The sequence below is a fragment of the Gracilinanus agilis genome, chromosome 3, assembly GCF_016433145.1.
Source record: "Gracilinanus agilis isolate LMUSP501 chromosome 3, AgileGrace, whole genome shotgun sequence".
Lineage (NCBI taxonomy): Eukaryota > Metazoa > Chordata > Mammalia > Didelphimorphia > Didelphidae > Gracilinanus > Gracilinanus agilis.
Window position 1 is genome coordinate 483995352 of NC_058132.1, and position 16894 is coordinate 484012245.

Here is a 16894-nt window from a genome sequence, read left to right on the forward strand (position 1 = left end):
TGAAGTCCATTTCAACATAGTTTTTAAAGGAATATACCTACTAGTTTCCTCATCCATAAAATGAGCTGGAGAAGGAAATGACAAACCATTCAAATATTCTGTGCCAAGAATACCCCAAAAATGAGATCACAGAGTCATATAAGTTGTTTAGTGGGTTTTACATATAGCTCATATTTGTTGTTTCAATGCAAATATGTATCAGTAGGAATCAGGAAGAAAAATCAAAACTGTACTGTTGAACTTCATGTCCCTTTATATATAAAAGAGGCTTACTGAAGGAACTATTTGGCTGTTACATCTGAGAAAGAGAATCTATTATCAGAGCGGAACATATGTCATTACAGTTGAATGACATGGAAAATACACTTAAAAGTCAGTATGTTGACAATTTCCATTTCTTAGATCCACTAAGTTTCTTTTAAAAAAACTCAATAGTGAACATAAAGAAGATATGGATTTCACATGACTCCAAGTCAACAACTGTATACGCAAATACAATTATCTTTTTCAGCAGAATATTTGTAAACTGTATTCAAGTACAGACCAAAATCAAAAGTATAGAAACATGAAATGAGACATCCACATTCATAATAAGTTCCTTTAAATACACATTTCCTTAAGTGCAAAAGAGGTTAAAGCACAAAAGATTTTACTTTCAGACAAGCCCTTCATAAGCAACAGAGACTGATTGTTAGTCCTTGTCTTTGTAGGCCTTCTGTGAGACATGACATAATTCCTTCCACTGCTGTATCAGAGACAGATTGAAGGACAAAACAAGACTGACTCCTGGGAGAACCCAAAGATTTCCCTTCAGACCATAACTTGAACATGCTAGAAAGCTGCAGTATCAATAAACAGAATGCTTCCAGCAAGAAGGTAAGAAGTCAAATACAACAAATTATCCAGGAATTACTAATCATTCTATGTTGACCATTTAATAGCAAAATAATGCAGATATAGTGTTCAAGAAAACCTCACTATGATATTACTTTTTTTAAATGCAACTAACATTAAAGCCACGCTTGCAAAAATAATGGGAACTTTTTTCATCTCCAGCTTCTATTTCATTGCATTTGTTTTTTATATCCAACCTAAAATTTTAACTGACATATGTTACTTTCCACTTGGGTATGTTTTAAGAAAGAAATAGGAATTTTCATCACAGTAGGATGAGTCTCTAAAAAATACAATATAACACTAACAAAGGCATTTTTTCTTTCTAAAGACGTGCATTATATTTTGAAAAGCAGAGACTGTCACCATCAGAGGCAGGTAAGAATTTTTTTAAATCATCATTAGCATGACACTTACCATATTTATTGATGACACAGGTCCAATACTGTTAACGTAAATGTCAACATCAATAACTGTTGGTTTTACTGTGGAAACAAAAAATGCAACATTTAGCATACTGTGTGGAATAGAGATATTACAATCATGTCAAACTTCCTCATGACACCGAATATATCTTGTTTCGCTTTCAAATATAGCTATGCTATGAAACGTATATTATTCAATAGTAGCTAGATTGCAATCAAATTTTGTGTAATACAATCTTAAGAGTATGCTTAGAGAACCAAGTACTGCTTACATTTCCATAACACGAATTAAGTCAAACCAGGTGATACTGGTAAATTAATTCAAGAATAAAGGAAATGAAGAAAGTTAGTTATACCAGTGTTGAGAGGAAAATAGTATTACTACTTCATCTTATGATTTTGGCTCAAGTCTCCCAAAACAATTTTATTTAATTTATTGTTGATCTAATGCCATATTTCTAGCTCAATGAGAGAGATTCCAAACTAGAATGGTACCTCGACTCTCTACCCAAGAAATATTCTGCTAACATTTCTAGATATCCTGAAAAGGAACAAATACCATAAAATATATTCTGGATTAACATTGAGCACTCAAGTTGCTATTCTTCTGGACTATTTAGGAATTAAATAAACTCTGAAAGTAAAATAAGAAGATTCCCTCTTCTTCCATTAACATATTAATTTTTCTTAGTTGATAGGGGTGAGTATAACCCCCTCAATCAATTCACTTGAGCAGATAATTTGAGACTGACACTTAGTTGGGTCAATACCCAAGCACTTCAAGGTTGGGGAAGACAATGATATAAACAAATTATTCTTTGCTAAAATGTCTGGTATCATTCTTAATTCATTTCCCAACAATCTTTTTTGTCATTTTTTACCTCCCTTTCCAATATTTTCTCTGACATAATTGAAAGAATTTTTAGAAGAAAATATCGTTTCTAAATATTTCTAAATAAACTGTAAAGGAAGTTTTAATATATTCACATACCAACTAGCCAGGTGATGTAGAAAAATAAACTGTCAGAAATGGAAGGTGTCTCAGAGGTCCTTTTACCTATTCTTCAACCAGTACCCTTTCCTTACCCCTTACAATATTCCTGACAACTTGTCAAAGAGCCTCCACTTAAAGGCCTTTAATGATAGGGAAGTCATTGTTTTTCAAGGCAAACTATTTTACTTTGGGGACAATTGTAATCATTAGGTAAGTTTTAATTTAAATCAATCAGATATCTGTCTCTTAGTAACTGCAGTTTTCTAGAAGCATCTAGGTAGCTAATGGATATCACTTTGGGTCTAGAGTCAGAAGCTCTAAATTCGAATCCAGTCTCAGATACACATTAGCTGTGTCCCTGGAAAAGTCATTTAATCTCTGCTTCAGTTCCTTCCATTACAAAATATGGATAACAATAGCATCTACCTCTCAGGATTATTATGAAGATTGTATAAATGGAAATTTTGAACCTTTGGACTTCATGCCCCAGAAGTCCCTTAGTATTTCCCCAAATTTCCTCTCCTGAGCCTCCATGTTTGTGTGGTCACATTATTGTTGTATAAGTTCTATAGCTCCTCCTTCTTCCTCTTTTTCTCTTGTGAGCAGGCTGGGTTAGATAGTTATCTTACTTTAGTTATTATTAACAAATTTTTAAAATATAATATTTAGTTGTTGAATATTGATTTTCATCTTTACAAGATTAAATTAGATGATATTTGTAAAGCATTTAGCACAATGTCTGGTACATAGTAAGCTCTATCCAAATGCTTATTTCTTTCTGACCTCTTCCTGCTCTACAAACATAATAAACCTAAGGTTTCTTCAAATTCTTTCAAGGTAGCCATCATGTTTTCACCACAACTACAAATAAACAAGTCTATCTTCTCCAGTCTTAATAGCCTTCAATCCTTCAGATAATTTTCATATAGCATGGCTTACTACAATGGTCTCCAAGCATTTTTGATAAGATATGCCTATTAGTAAAAAAAAAAAGAGTACATTTTGATCAGTTACTTTCTTTTCCCAAATATACCTGCACAATCACTGCTTAGTTGAGAAGTTAGGAAATTTTCCCACCTGGGAGTAAAATGAAATGGTATGTAATGGGGTATTATTGGGCTATAATTGTTGAAGGGTTGGTTTGTTTGCATTGGAAACAATCCCAGTCTTGGTTATCACACAAAGTTAAATGCAAGGATGTTCTGAAACCAGCTCATACTACAGAATCAACTATTAAATTTTCAGTGTGAGCCAATTAAACCTTGAAAATCAACAAACACTACAAAATATAGCTCATTTATTTTAAAGTGATAGAGAAAATTGTAATAATTCAGATTAAAAATAAGCATGTCGAGTACAAATTACCCACTGTACCCTCACAGAAAAATTATTAAACATTTACTAGCACTTCTCTGGCCAAATATGACTTATCTTCACACTTTATAACTGGTAAGTCACTTATTCATTAGAGTCATGCCAAATACCTCCAGCTGGAGGACCCTCATTTTGGAGACTAGTGATCTACAAAATTCTTATAATCCTAATTACCCATCCCTGAAAGCTCTCCTTAAATAGACAAATAGATTTGTGGTCTCACTGAAGGGGTTAATCCCTCCAATGATATAAATTGCAGACCACTTATACCTGCCCATTTTATTTTATTCTTTCCCATATCCTTCCATAATTTCAAATCATGGGGTCCATACAACATTCTAGAGAACTTCCTTGAAATTTAGTATCCAGAGGATCCTATTAGAGCATGTAGACTGACCAATGATCATCCTTTGCCTTTGTGGCATGACTAGTCCATCACTTTTTTTCTTTCATGTATTTCTTTGAGGACATCCATTATACCAGGTTTCCATAATTCCGTATTTCTACTTTGTTGCAACCTATCAATGCCCAATATAAACCCCTCCATTGCTTTTGGAGTTATCCACTTCCTTTCTTCAGAAATATTCTATTAGGCATAAGTCCCAAACAATGTCAAACTAAAATACTTGTGGATGGAAAATTTTTTGTTGGAAATTCTGAAATCAAATAGCTGTCTGGGCTATTGATCCAATGAGAAAACTATGATTATTTGCTATTTGCAATCCTTCCTTAAAAATAATCCAATGAAAAGATAACCTAGAGAGTATGTTTGCAATTAATACATTCCAAAATCTGAATATTACAAAATAAATGATAATGATATTGTTCAAAATACTAAAAACTAACCCTAACAAGCCTTTCATCTGGAACTATAAGGACAGAAAAATCCATTTTCCACATTTTGGGATCAGTTTAAAAAAATAGGAAATTCACAATCAGTTGTTTGTTCAGGTATGTATATAGTTGTAATTTGTTTATTGAGTTTCAAAGAAATCTTACAGTTCTTGTGTTTCATTAACATAGCCAGATACTGGAAAAAGGTTCTTACTTAATAGGAAGCTAGGTTTTAGATTTGAGATAGTGAGAGTCCAAGTAAGAACTGCTGATTGCCATCTGAAATTAATGATTCAAACATTATTTCCTGATACAAAGAATTCTTAGCAGTTGACAGTGAATAAGAGGCAAATGTCCATCACAAAACTTTCTGCACATAAAGGGGACAAACAGTTCCCCTTAATCTCTTTCTATACTAAAGCAATTATTTTTATAGAAATAAAAGATCTAATGGCTGTATTAGCAATTATTTCAATAAGCCCACTACAATTTACTAAATAACTAATTGTTCACAAATGTACATCTTAATTGACTGATTTCCTCTTGCCTAGAAATGTTGAGTTCTGCATGGACATTTCTGTCTCATATTAAAATTTATCCCTTTCAGTAATGTTGCTTTAGGAAATGAGAATTTTAAGACCTCATTGAAAAGTGACAGAAAGATTACAAATTAAAGCCCAAACTTTCACTATGATTTTGTCAGGGGACCTGACTAATGTACACATCAAAGCTGTCAGCATCTTAGAATGCATACTGACAAAGTCATATGCAACTTGCACATAGCGATGATTAAATATTGTCAAAAGAAGCACCTCCCTCACTTTTAGACTGTTTTGTGAGTCACATCTAATGAATCTTGCTTCCATCCAATTCAGAAATTATTATGCTTTTTACTGGTATTTAGAACCAATTATTAACTATCAATGAGTCAACCAACAAATGTTTTGAGTACTGTGCTGTTATGTCCTTATAAGAGTCAGCCTTCTTCCTATCCTATACTCTATACAATATTATTAAGTAGAAAAAATATTTCATCATCTACAGAATGATCAGAGTAACTCTAAGGTCGCTTCTAGAACTAAACCTATAACAAAACAGAATTACAGAATTTGATGGAAGAAAAATCAGTGGCCATGTAACTCAATTCTTATTTCTTTCTAAAGAATTCACACTAATATATAAGATATATGGTCATGAAGCATTTGCTCCTAAAAAGAAGGGAAAAGAACCATCTCAATAGGTGTAATTGTTAGGATAGTTCTGTTAGAAGTTTGTCCAGAAGGCTATTATTCTATTCTGGGTGAAAGGGTCTCCTCTATAAAATTTTAGGCCAAGAGATAAATTCTGAAATTTTGTTCTATAGTTCAGAACAGTTATTTCTCTCTCCTTATGTGTCACATATGAAGATGTACTGGTCAATACCTCCCCAACTTTTTATTATTTCTACTTCCAGAAGTTTGTTCCTATTTTTTAAACCAGGATTACATCCACAATGGAAATTCTCATCATCTACTAAGTTTTATAAAGAATTAAAGAAAGTCAAGAATATATTGGCTATGCTGCTTTATAGCAAAGACTTTCAGTAGGTCTCAGAGTAACTGCTGTTCCCTATCTCTATCACACAATGCTTCAGTGTCAGATTTGTCATCTTCTTGGCAAACTTATTCATTTTCCCCCTTGTCTAGTGCTCTGTAGCATACTTATATTGCATCTTTTTTCCCATTTTTGATCTACCATGCTTCCCTACCTTCAATTCATAGATTTTCTCACATGATAATTTCTTAGTATAGAATGCTAACTGCTTCTTTTATCTAATATATTATGCATGAAATGAGTCACATTTCAACAAGTTTCAATTATATCTACAAAACTGGATTTTTACCTTTAAGATCTCTTCATAGTTTTATCATTCATATTTTGTGAACATGTATGTAAACATCTTAGTCCAAGAGTTTTATCATTACCCTATTCCTCGACTAGTAATTTCTGTGAATTTCTACTTTTGCAATGATATTCTCATTATGTGTTTGGGTTTAGTGGAAACCTATTAACAGTTTTCTCCCTCCTACTCTACTTTCAGTATAGATCTTTAATTTATTCCCAGGCAAAATACTCATATCTATCTTTAGTAGGTCTAGGTTATCTATGGACAAGAGCCCATAATCCCAGTATTTTAAACTCTTATTCAGAAATTCATAACTCTATTCGAGGACTAATGTCCACACAAAGGGTATCAATATGGCCCCATGTGCCAATGCTCTTCCCATCCAAAATGACCTAGTACTTATTTTTCACATCATTGTTTAGGTTCATTCTCTTTTCTTTGGTTAAATATAATCTTTGAGTCCAGGAACTGCTTGATGTTTTTCCTTTGTATCCCTAGGGATTTGCAGAGTACCTAGTTAATAATAGATATATAAGAAAAAACTTTGTCTAATGTAAAGAAAAAAGGCATAACCCTCATCTTCCAAAATCTATCAATCTAGTTAGGGAGACCAGATACCAAACTGCACGTAAACAATGAAATAACTCTTAGGTAGGAAGAAAGGAAGGAAATAAAGAAGCATTTTTATGTACCTACATACCTACTATATGTTAGGAACTCAGTATAAAATAGTAAATGCTTTGCAGATTATTTAATCCTCTCAACAACACTAGAAATTAAATATTATTATCCTTACTTTTAAAGTTGAGGAAGCTGAAGCATACAAAAATTAAGTGATTTGATCTGAGTCACATAGCTAGCATCTAAAGTAAAATTTAACTCAGGTTGTCCTGATGCCAGATTTAGTTCTCTACTATATCAACTAGAAACATAATAAATGATACATTAATAACTCTGAGGTTGTAGATATCAGGTAAGACTTTGTGAAACTGATAGAAGTTGAATAATTTCTAACAAAACAAAAAATGTGGAAAGGAAAGGAAGGTTGAATTAGAGAAATAAGAAGAATATGTAAGGTAACTCTATGCAGGATATGTCTTTGAAACTGTGAATAGATCTGGCCAAAATGGTTAGGTGTATCACAACATCTTAAAATCTCGAGTGGGAAGCAAACAAGCAAAAAGCCTCCAAATTCACCATTTGGATACCTATCTATGAGATTGAGAAATATTTCCCCCTACAATACACTCTCACTTTTTTCTACTTGTACATCTTGTTCTTTCTGTACACCTGTTGAATTTTCATATTTAAATATATTCCTTGAATTCAAAATGCTGTATATTCGAGGAAAAGGAAAACTGAAATTAAATGCTCTAAATTAATTCTTACAGACTAAAGACCAATTTACCAGATACTTGCTCCCACTTACTACTTGCCTACCATTCCCAAAGCACCGATTTCTAAAACTGTAGAGCCACCACTCACCATATATCCCACCTGGCTTTAAAAGATTGCCTGCCCTTTTATCCAGCCATAGCACTTCCTGGTTTGTACCCCAAAGAGATAGTAAGGAAAAAGACTTGTACAAAAATATTCATATTCTTTGTGGTGGCAAAAAACTGGAAAAATGAAGGGGTGTCCACTGATTGGGAGATGATTGCACAAATCGTGGTATCTGATGCTGATGCAATACTGTTGTGCTGAAAAGAATAAATCACTAGAACAATCCCATGTGAACTGGAAAGACCTTCAGGAATTGATGCAGAGCAAAAGGAGCAGAACCAGGAGAACATTGTACACAGAGACTGATACATTATGGCACAATCGAATGTTATAGACTTTTCTACTAGCAGCAATTCAATTACCCAGGACAATCCAGAGGAACTTATGAGAAAAAAACACTATCCACATCCAGAAAAAGAACTGTGGGAGTAGAAATGCAGAAGAAAAACATAATCAATAACATGGTTCAATGGGGATATTGATTGACATTTTGGCATTAAAAGATCTCTCTATTGCAAATATGAATGACATGGAAATGGGTTTTGAACAATGATAGATATATAACCCAGTGGAATTGCTTGTCAGCTCGGGGGTTTGGGGTGGGGGGAAATCACAAATCATGTAACCAAGGAAAATATTCTAAAGAAAGAGAAATTATAAAAAGATAAGATAAATATAGAATCAATGAGCAGGTTTGCAATTAATGTGTGATGATTGAAATTTTGAGAGGCAGTATTTCTGGGTATTAAATTAATTCATTAATTGACTAGCCCAGACAAATTTATATGGGAAAATGATTCTCTTGATAATCAAAGACCATGAAGTCCTGCGGCACAGGTCCATAAATACAATTTTGGGACTTGTTTTTCAGCCCCTCCATTGGACATCCCAAGTCACCTCTAATTGGTAAATAGCTAATTGGGAAGTAGTCCATCAAACACTCCCTTCTTACCCTCATCTGGGATGATTAGTAGTCTCTATTAAAAAGGAAAAGCTTCATTATCTCCTTTATCTATTAATAAGGTTTTATAGGGGAAATATTCCTTGAAGATCCTAAGAACAAAGTCAATAGACTGGTTGGAGCCTATAATTCAAAACCCAGATTGAGGTAATAACTCAGTATATATTAAAAATAAATTATCTTAAATGATATTAAATATGATCAAACTAATCAACAATTATATAAGAAATATTCTTGAAATTTCCTGAGAGAAAAAGAGAAACATGAAAATGGGGACAAGGAAGAACTTTGAGAAACAAAATTTAGAGCCTTTTTCTTTGCCAAAACTAAAATAATCAATAAACCATTAACTCCCTTATTCTTGTCAAAAGCAAAATATAGCATGAAGAACTAATTGGGTTTTTTGCCATGAAAATACACTAAAATTTTTATCAGGACAAATAAGAGTAAACGAATATTTTCCTTGACTTATTATTGAACATAGTTTAAAAATACTAACAAAAAGTAAGAGAACAAATTAAAAGTATTGAATCTGGAAAAAAGACATTAAATCATAATTTAGGGTAAGATAGCATGATGGTTTATGTAGAACATGATAGTACATCAGTAATGAATTAATTAGGATGATCAATAACTTTAACACACAGCAGGATATAAAGTAAAACCATGGAATAAGTAAAGAATGCCCCTGATCAATCAGTTTAATTACTAGTTTAAAAAAGAAAATTAGCATAGACATGTAGGACATGATATTTTTTGTTTTCTTTTGTTTTTCTTTTTCTAGATGGTCCCTAATCTTGATTTTAGTACTCTATCCTAGAATTTCTCAAAGACTCAGAGTCAAAATCACTGGTCATTAACTATAATTGTATTGGATGACTGACTAAATCAAGTTTTAAAATCTCTGATTCCACTCTCTTCTTTAAAAAAAATTCTTGAAATCAAGAAAACAAAACAATGTTTTCTTTCTCCTACAATAATCAAATTCATTTTTTTTCTCATAAAGCGATTTGTATTTCCTCTCCAAAATAGGTCAGATAAAATTCCTATGATTGTCAGACTACTAAGCAAGATGATAATAAGAATAAATTCTAGGTCATGCTTAGATTCCTAAAGTCTGGTTACTTTTTAGGTTACTAGGTAAATTTTTGAAACAGTCCCATCCTAATGGCAATAAAATTGAGAAGTCCTCTGACAGCTTCAATCTAGAACATTTTTGAGAAGCAACAGCCTATGTATGGCCAAGAAAAAATAATAATAGCTCAAATTTGCATAGCATTTTATCATTTAAACCTCATAACTATTTTTGAATATAAGGTATTACAAATATTATCTCATTTATTAAAATTTATTTTTTAGAAAAGTTAACATGGTTACATAATTCAGGCTCTTTTGCTTTCACCCCCTGAGCTTCTCCCCGCCCCCTATGGCTGATACGTATTTCCACTGGTTTTAACATGTGTCATTGATCAAAATCTATTTCCAAATTGTTGATAGTTGCATTGGTGTGGTCGTTTCGAGTCTACATCCCCAATTATGTCAGCCTCAACCAATGTGTTCAAGCAGTTGTTTTTCTTCTATTTCCACTCCTGTAGTTCTTCCTCTGAATGTGGGTAGCGTTCTTTTCCATAAATCCCTAAGAATTGTCCAGGGTCATTGCATTGCTTTTAGTACAGAAGTCCATTACATGCTATTTTACCAGAGTATATCAGCCTCTGTGTACAATGTTCTTCTGGCTCTGCTCCTTTCACTCTGCATCAATTCCTGGAGGTATTTCCAGTTCACATGGAACTCCTCCAGTTTATTATTCCTTTGAGCACAATAGTATTCCATCACCAGCATATACCACAATTTGTCCAGCCATTCCCCAAATGAAGGGCATATCCTCATTTTCCAGTTTTTTACCACCACAAAAAGCACAGCTATAAATATTTTCGTACAAGTCTGTTTATCTATGATCTCTTTGGGATACAAACCCAACAATGGTATGGCTGGATCAAAGGGCAGGCATTCTTTTATAGCCCTTTGAGCATAGTTCCAAATTGCCAGCCAGAATGGTTGGATCAGTTCACAGCTCCACCAGCAATGCATTAATGTCCCAGTTTTGCCACATCAACTCCAGCATTCATTACTCTCCCCTTCTTTCATTTTAGCCAATCTGCTAGGTGTGAGGTGGTACCTCAGAGTTGTTTTGATTTGCATTTCTCTAATTATTAGAGATTTGGAACACTTTCTCATATGCTAATTGATACTTTTGATTTCTTCATCTGAAAATTGCCTATTCATGTCTCTTGCCCATTTATCAATTGGGGATTGGCTTGATTTTTTATACAATTCGTTAAACTCCTTGTATATTTGAGTAATTAGACCTCTGTCAAAGTTTTTTGTTATAAAGATTTTTTTCCAATTTGTTGTTTCCCTTCTGATTTTGGCTACATTGTTTTAGTTTGTACAAAAGCTTTTTAGTTTGATATAATAGAAATCATTTATTTTATATTTTGTAATTTTCTCTAACTCTTGCTTGGTTTTTAAATATTTCCTTTCCCAGAGATCTGACAAGTAAATTATTCTATGTTCATTTAACTTATTTATAGTTTCCCTCTTTATATTCAAGTCATTAACCCATTCTGAATTTATCTTGGTGTAGGGTGTGAGATGCTTATCTAAACCTATTCTCTCCCATATTGATTTCCAAACTTCCCAGCAGTTTTTGTCAAATAGTGGATTTTTGTCTCAAACGTTGGACTCTAGGTTAATCATACACTGTCTTGCTGATGTCACTTACCCCATGTCTATTCCACTGATCCTCCCATCTGTCTCTTAGCCAGTACCATACTGTTTTTTTTAGACATTTATTAATATTCGTTTTAAATCTGTTTACATACTTTATGCCCCTACTTTCCCCTTCACCCCCCCCGCCCCCCCGCTCTCCTCCCACCCATGGCCAACGCACATTTCCACTGGTTGTAACAAGTGTCCTTGTTCAGGGTCTATTTCCCATTCATGTCCGCCTCAGTCCATGCATTCAAGCAATTGTTTATCTTATATGTTTCCTCTCCTGTAGTCCTTCCTCTGAATGTGGGTAGCATCTTTACCATAAATCCCTCAGAGCTGTCTTGTGTCATTGCAGTGGTGCTGGTACAGGAGCCCATTACATTTGATTTTACCATAGTATATCAGTCTCTGTGTACAATGTTCTTCTGGTTCTGCTCCTTTTGCTCTGCATCACTTCCTGGAGGTCTCTCCAATTTGCATGGAATTCCTCCAGTTTATTATTCCTTTTAGCACAATAGTATTCCATCACCCGCATATACCACAATTTGTTCAGCCATTCCCCAATTGAAGAACATCTCCTCATTTTCCAGTTTTTTGCCACCACAAAAAGCGCAGCTATAAATATTTTCATACAAGTCTGTTTATCTCTGATCTGTTTGGGGAACAAACCCAGCAATGGTATGGCTGGGTCAAAGGGCAGGCAGTCTTTTATAGCCCTTTGGGCATAGTTCCAAATTGCCAGCCAGAATGGTTGGATCAGTTCACAACTCCACCAGCAATGCATCAATGTCCCGATTTTGCCACATCCCCTCCAACATTCATTACTCTAGCCTTCTTTCATTTTAGTCAATCTGCTAGGTGTGAGGTGATACCTCAGAGTTGTTTTGATTTGCATTTCTCTAATTATTAGAGATTTAGAACACTTTCTCATGTGCTTATTGATACTTTTGATTTCTTTACCTGAAAATTGCCTATTTACCATACTGTTTTGATGACCACTGCTTTATAGTAAAGTTTAATATCTGGTACTGCTGGGCCCCCTTCTTTCACATTTTTTGTATTATTTCCCTTCATATTCTTGATCTTTTGTTATTCTAGATGAACTTTATTATAGTTTTTCATAATTCAGTAAAAAAATTTTTGGTAGTTTGATAGGTATGGCGCTAAATAGGTAAAATAATTTGGGTAGAAGAGTCATTTTTATTATGTTAACTCGTCCTACCCATGAGCAGTCAATATTTTTTCAAATGTTTAGATCTAGTTTTAATTGTTTGGGAGGGGTAGAACTAGGAGAAGATACCAAAATGTCGGCTAATACACAACTGATAATTATAACTCTGAATGTGAATGGGATGAAGTCGCCCATAAAAAGGAAGTAAATAGCAGAGTGGATTAGAAACCAAAATCCTACCATATTTTGTCTATAAGAAACACTTATGAGGCAGGTGAACATACACAGGTTTACGGTAAAGGGCTTGAGCAAAATCCTTTGGGCATCAAATGAGAAAAAGAAGGCAGGAGTGGCTATTATGATTTCTGACAAAGCCAAAGTAAAAATAGATATGATTTAAAAAGACTGGGAAGGTCATTACATCCTGATTAAAGGCAGTATAGACAATGAGGAAATAGCATTGCTCAATATATATGCACCAAAAGGCACAGCAACCAGATTCATAAAGGAGAAACTGGCAGATCTCAAGAAGGAAATAGAAAGTAAAACCATACTAGTGGGAGATCTAAACATCCCTCTTTCAGATTTAGATAAATCGAACCAATAATAAATAAGAAAGAGGTAAGAGAGATGAATGACGTCCTAGAAAAATTAGGTTTAATAGATATGTGGAGAAAAATAAATAGGGAAAAAAAGGAAAACACCTTCTTTTCAGGTGTACATGGTACATTCACAAAGATTGACCATGTAATAGGGCATAGAAACATTGCAAACAAATGCAAAAGAGCAGAAATAATAAATGTAACCTTCTCAGACCATAATGCAATAAAAATAATAATTAGTAAGGGCACCTGGACAGGAAAATCAAAAACTAATTGGAAATTAAATAATATGATTCTCCAAAACCAGCTAGTCAAAGAAGAAATCATACAAACAATCAACAATTTCATTGAAGAGAATGACAAGGATGAGACATCCTACCAAACTCTGTGGGATGCAGCCAAGGCAGTACTCAGGGAGAAATTTATATCCTTCAGTGATATATTAACAAGTAAGGGAAGGCAGAGATTAATGAATTGGGCATGCAACTTAAAAAATTAGAAAGCGAGCAAATTAAAAATCCCCAGATGAAAACAATTAGAAATACTAAAAATCAAGGGAGAAATTAATAAAATCAAAAGTAAAAGAGCTATTGAATTAATAAATAAGACTAGAAGCTGGTATTTTGAAAAAAACAGATGAAATAGAAAAAGTACTGGTCAATCTAATAAAAAAACGGAAAGAAGAAAACCAAATTGACAGTATCAAAGATGAAAAGGGAGACCTCACCTCTAATGAAGGGGAAATTAAGGCAATCATTAAAAACTATTTTGCCAATTATATAGCAATAAATATAGCAATCTAGGAGATATGGACGAATGTTTACAAAAATACAAATTGCCTAGATTAACAGCGGAAGAAATAGAATACCTAAATAATCCCATATCAGAAAAAGAAACTGAACAAGTCATCAAAGAACTCCCTAAGAAAAAATTGCCAGGGCCTGATGGATTCACAAGTGAATTCTATCAGACATTCAAAGAGCAACTAATCCCAATACTATACAAATTATTTGATATGATAAGCAAAGAAGGAGTCCTACCAAATTCCTTTTATGACACAAATATGGTACTGATTCCAAAGCCAGGGAGATCAAAAACTGAGAAAGAAAACTACAGACCAATCTCCCTAATGAACATAGATGTAAAAATTTTAAATAGAATACTAGCAAAGAGACTCCAGCAAGTGATCAAGAGGATCATGAACCATGATCAGGTGGGATTTATTCCAGGAATGCAAGGTTGGTTCAACATTAGGAAAACCATCCACATAATTGACCATATCAACAATCTAACAAACAAAAATCACATGATTATCTCAATAGATTTTGAAAAAGCCTTTGACAAAATAAGCACCTACTCCTATTGAAAATACTGGGAAATATGGGAATAGAAGGACCTTTCCTAAAAATAATAAACAGTATATACCTAAAACCATCAACAAGCATCATATGCAATGGGGATAAATTAGAAGCCTTCCCAATAAAATCAGGAGTGAAACAAGTATGCCCATTATCACCTCTATTATTTAACATTGTACTAGAGACACTAGCAGTAGCAATTAGAGAAGAAAAAGAAATTGAAGGTATCAAAATAGGCAATGAGGAGACTAAGCTATCACTCTTTGCAGATGATATGATGGTCTACTTAAAAAATCCTAGAGAATGAACTAAGAAGCTTGTAGAAATAATCAGCAACATGGGCAGCTGGGTAGCTCAGTGGAGTGAGAGTCAGGCCTAGAGACAGGAGGTCCTAGGTTCAAACCTGGCCTCAGCCATTTCCCAGCTGTGTGACCCTGGGCAAGTCACTTGACCCCCATTGCCCACCCTTACCAATCTTCCACCTATGAGACAATACACTGAAGTACAAGGGTTTAAAAAAAAAGAAAAAGAAATAATCAGCAACTGCAAAGTTACAGGATACAAAATAAATGCACATAAATCATCAGCATTTCTATATATTTCCAACACATCACAGCAGCAAGAGGTAGAAAGAGAGGGGGCAGCTGGGTAGCTCAGTGAATTGAGAGCCAGGACTAGAGACGGGAGGTCCTAGGTTCAAATCTGGCCTCAGACACTTCCCAGCTGTGTGACCTTGGGCAAGTCACTTGACCCCCATTGCCTACCCTTACCACTCTTCCCCCAAGGAACTAATACAAAATAATTAGGAATCTATCTACCAAAACAAACACAGGAATTATCTTTTATTTTTTTCTAACTCAGGGTTCAATTACTTCCCAAAATTGTTAAGTGGTAGAACTAGGTCATGAACTAACATCAACTGGTTCTAGTTGTTGCATTCTTCCCTGTATCTGGAATAAGATAGAAATAATCTAGTTCATGTGATTATTTTAATTCCTCCTTCATTTGCAAAGAACAATGCTATGCATGAGAAAAGTACTTAACAAATGCTTTATTGATTCATTCATATTTTTTCATGGAAGCAAAGGAATTCATTATGAAGCCTATCCTGTTTACTCTCTAAAACACAAGTAACAATGCTTTAGAAAAGAAGAGCCATTAACAAAAATAAAAATGTGTGTATGTATATATATGTATATATATATGTATTTCTTAAACCCTTTATAAAGTAGTATTTTATATTTTTACACAGACATCAATATATGCATGCATAGATATATACAACTAGTTATATTTTAAATTTATCATAGAAATTTTATGATAACTTCTTTATAAAAACATCTTTAGTGATTTAATCCATTATGTTATTTTAATTTATAGAAGTTAATAGAATAAGAAGGAAAGACCAGATAATAATTTGTCTCTTTTTTTTAAACCCTTAACTTCTGTGTATTGGCTCCTAGGTGGAAGAGTGGTAAGGGTGGGCAATGGGGATCAAGTGACTTGCCCAGGGTCACACAGCTGGGAAGTGTCTGAGGCCGGATTTGAACCTAGGACCTCCCATCTCTAGGTCTGACTCTCAATCCACTGAGCTACCCATCTGCCCCAATAATTTGTCTCTTGAAGTTTTCACATGTAGCCTCTGAGCTGGTCAAGGTCCTGAGGGACTTCAATAGCAAGGTAGCACAAAGTTCTTCTTCTACATAAGACTTTTCTTTATTCCCAATGAATGAGTACTCTCTCCTCTCAGACCATTTTCCATTTACTCTGTATCTTATATTTGCCTAATTATGTACATATTGTAACCCTCCTTTAAATGTAAGCTCCTTGAAGGCAGAAACTATTTTTCTCTTTTCATTCTTCTCCAGGTGCTTTACACAGTGCTCAGCATAAAGTAAGAGATTAATAAATGTCTCTCGATTAATTATTTAGAAATAAGGTCTGGCCCTGAGGTATTTTAGGGAATATAAATTGGATGAGGCCAAAATAGGACAGCAACTAGCTAGCAGAGGCTTCTGAGCTTTTAGTAAGAATTGAGAAGTAGTAACAGGAGAATTCAAAGCCTGCATGCCTCCAAGGCTGGTGATTCACTGTTTGTAACACTTGGTGTGCTTGTAC

General features: G+C 34.0%; 1 protein-coding gene across 1 annotated transcript in view; it reads right to left on the minus strand.

The window, feature by feature from the left end:
- GABRG3 (gamma-aminobutyric acid type A receptor subunit gamma3) overlaps nt 1-16894 on the minus strand; it is a 772628-nt gene that overhangs the window by 722592 nt on the left and 33142 nt on the right. The window contains exon 3 of the mRNA XM_044667009.1: nt 1312-1379. Within this exon, the coding sequence (XP_044522944.1) occupies nt 1312-1379 (68 nt within the window). The remainder of the gene's footprint in view (nt 1-1311; nt 1380-16894) is intronic.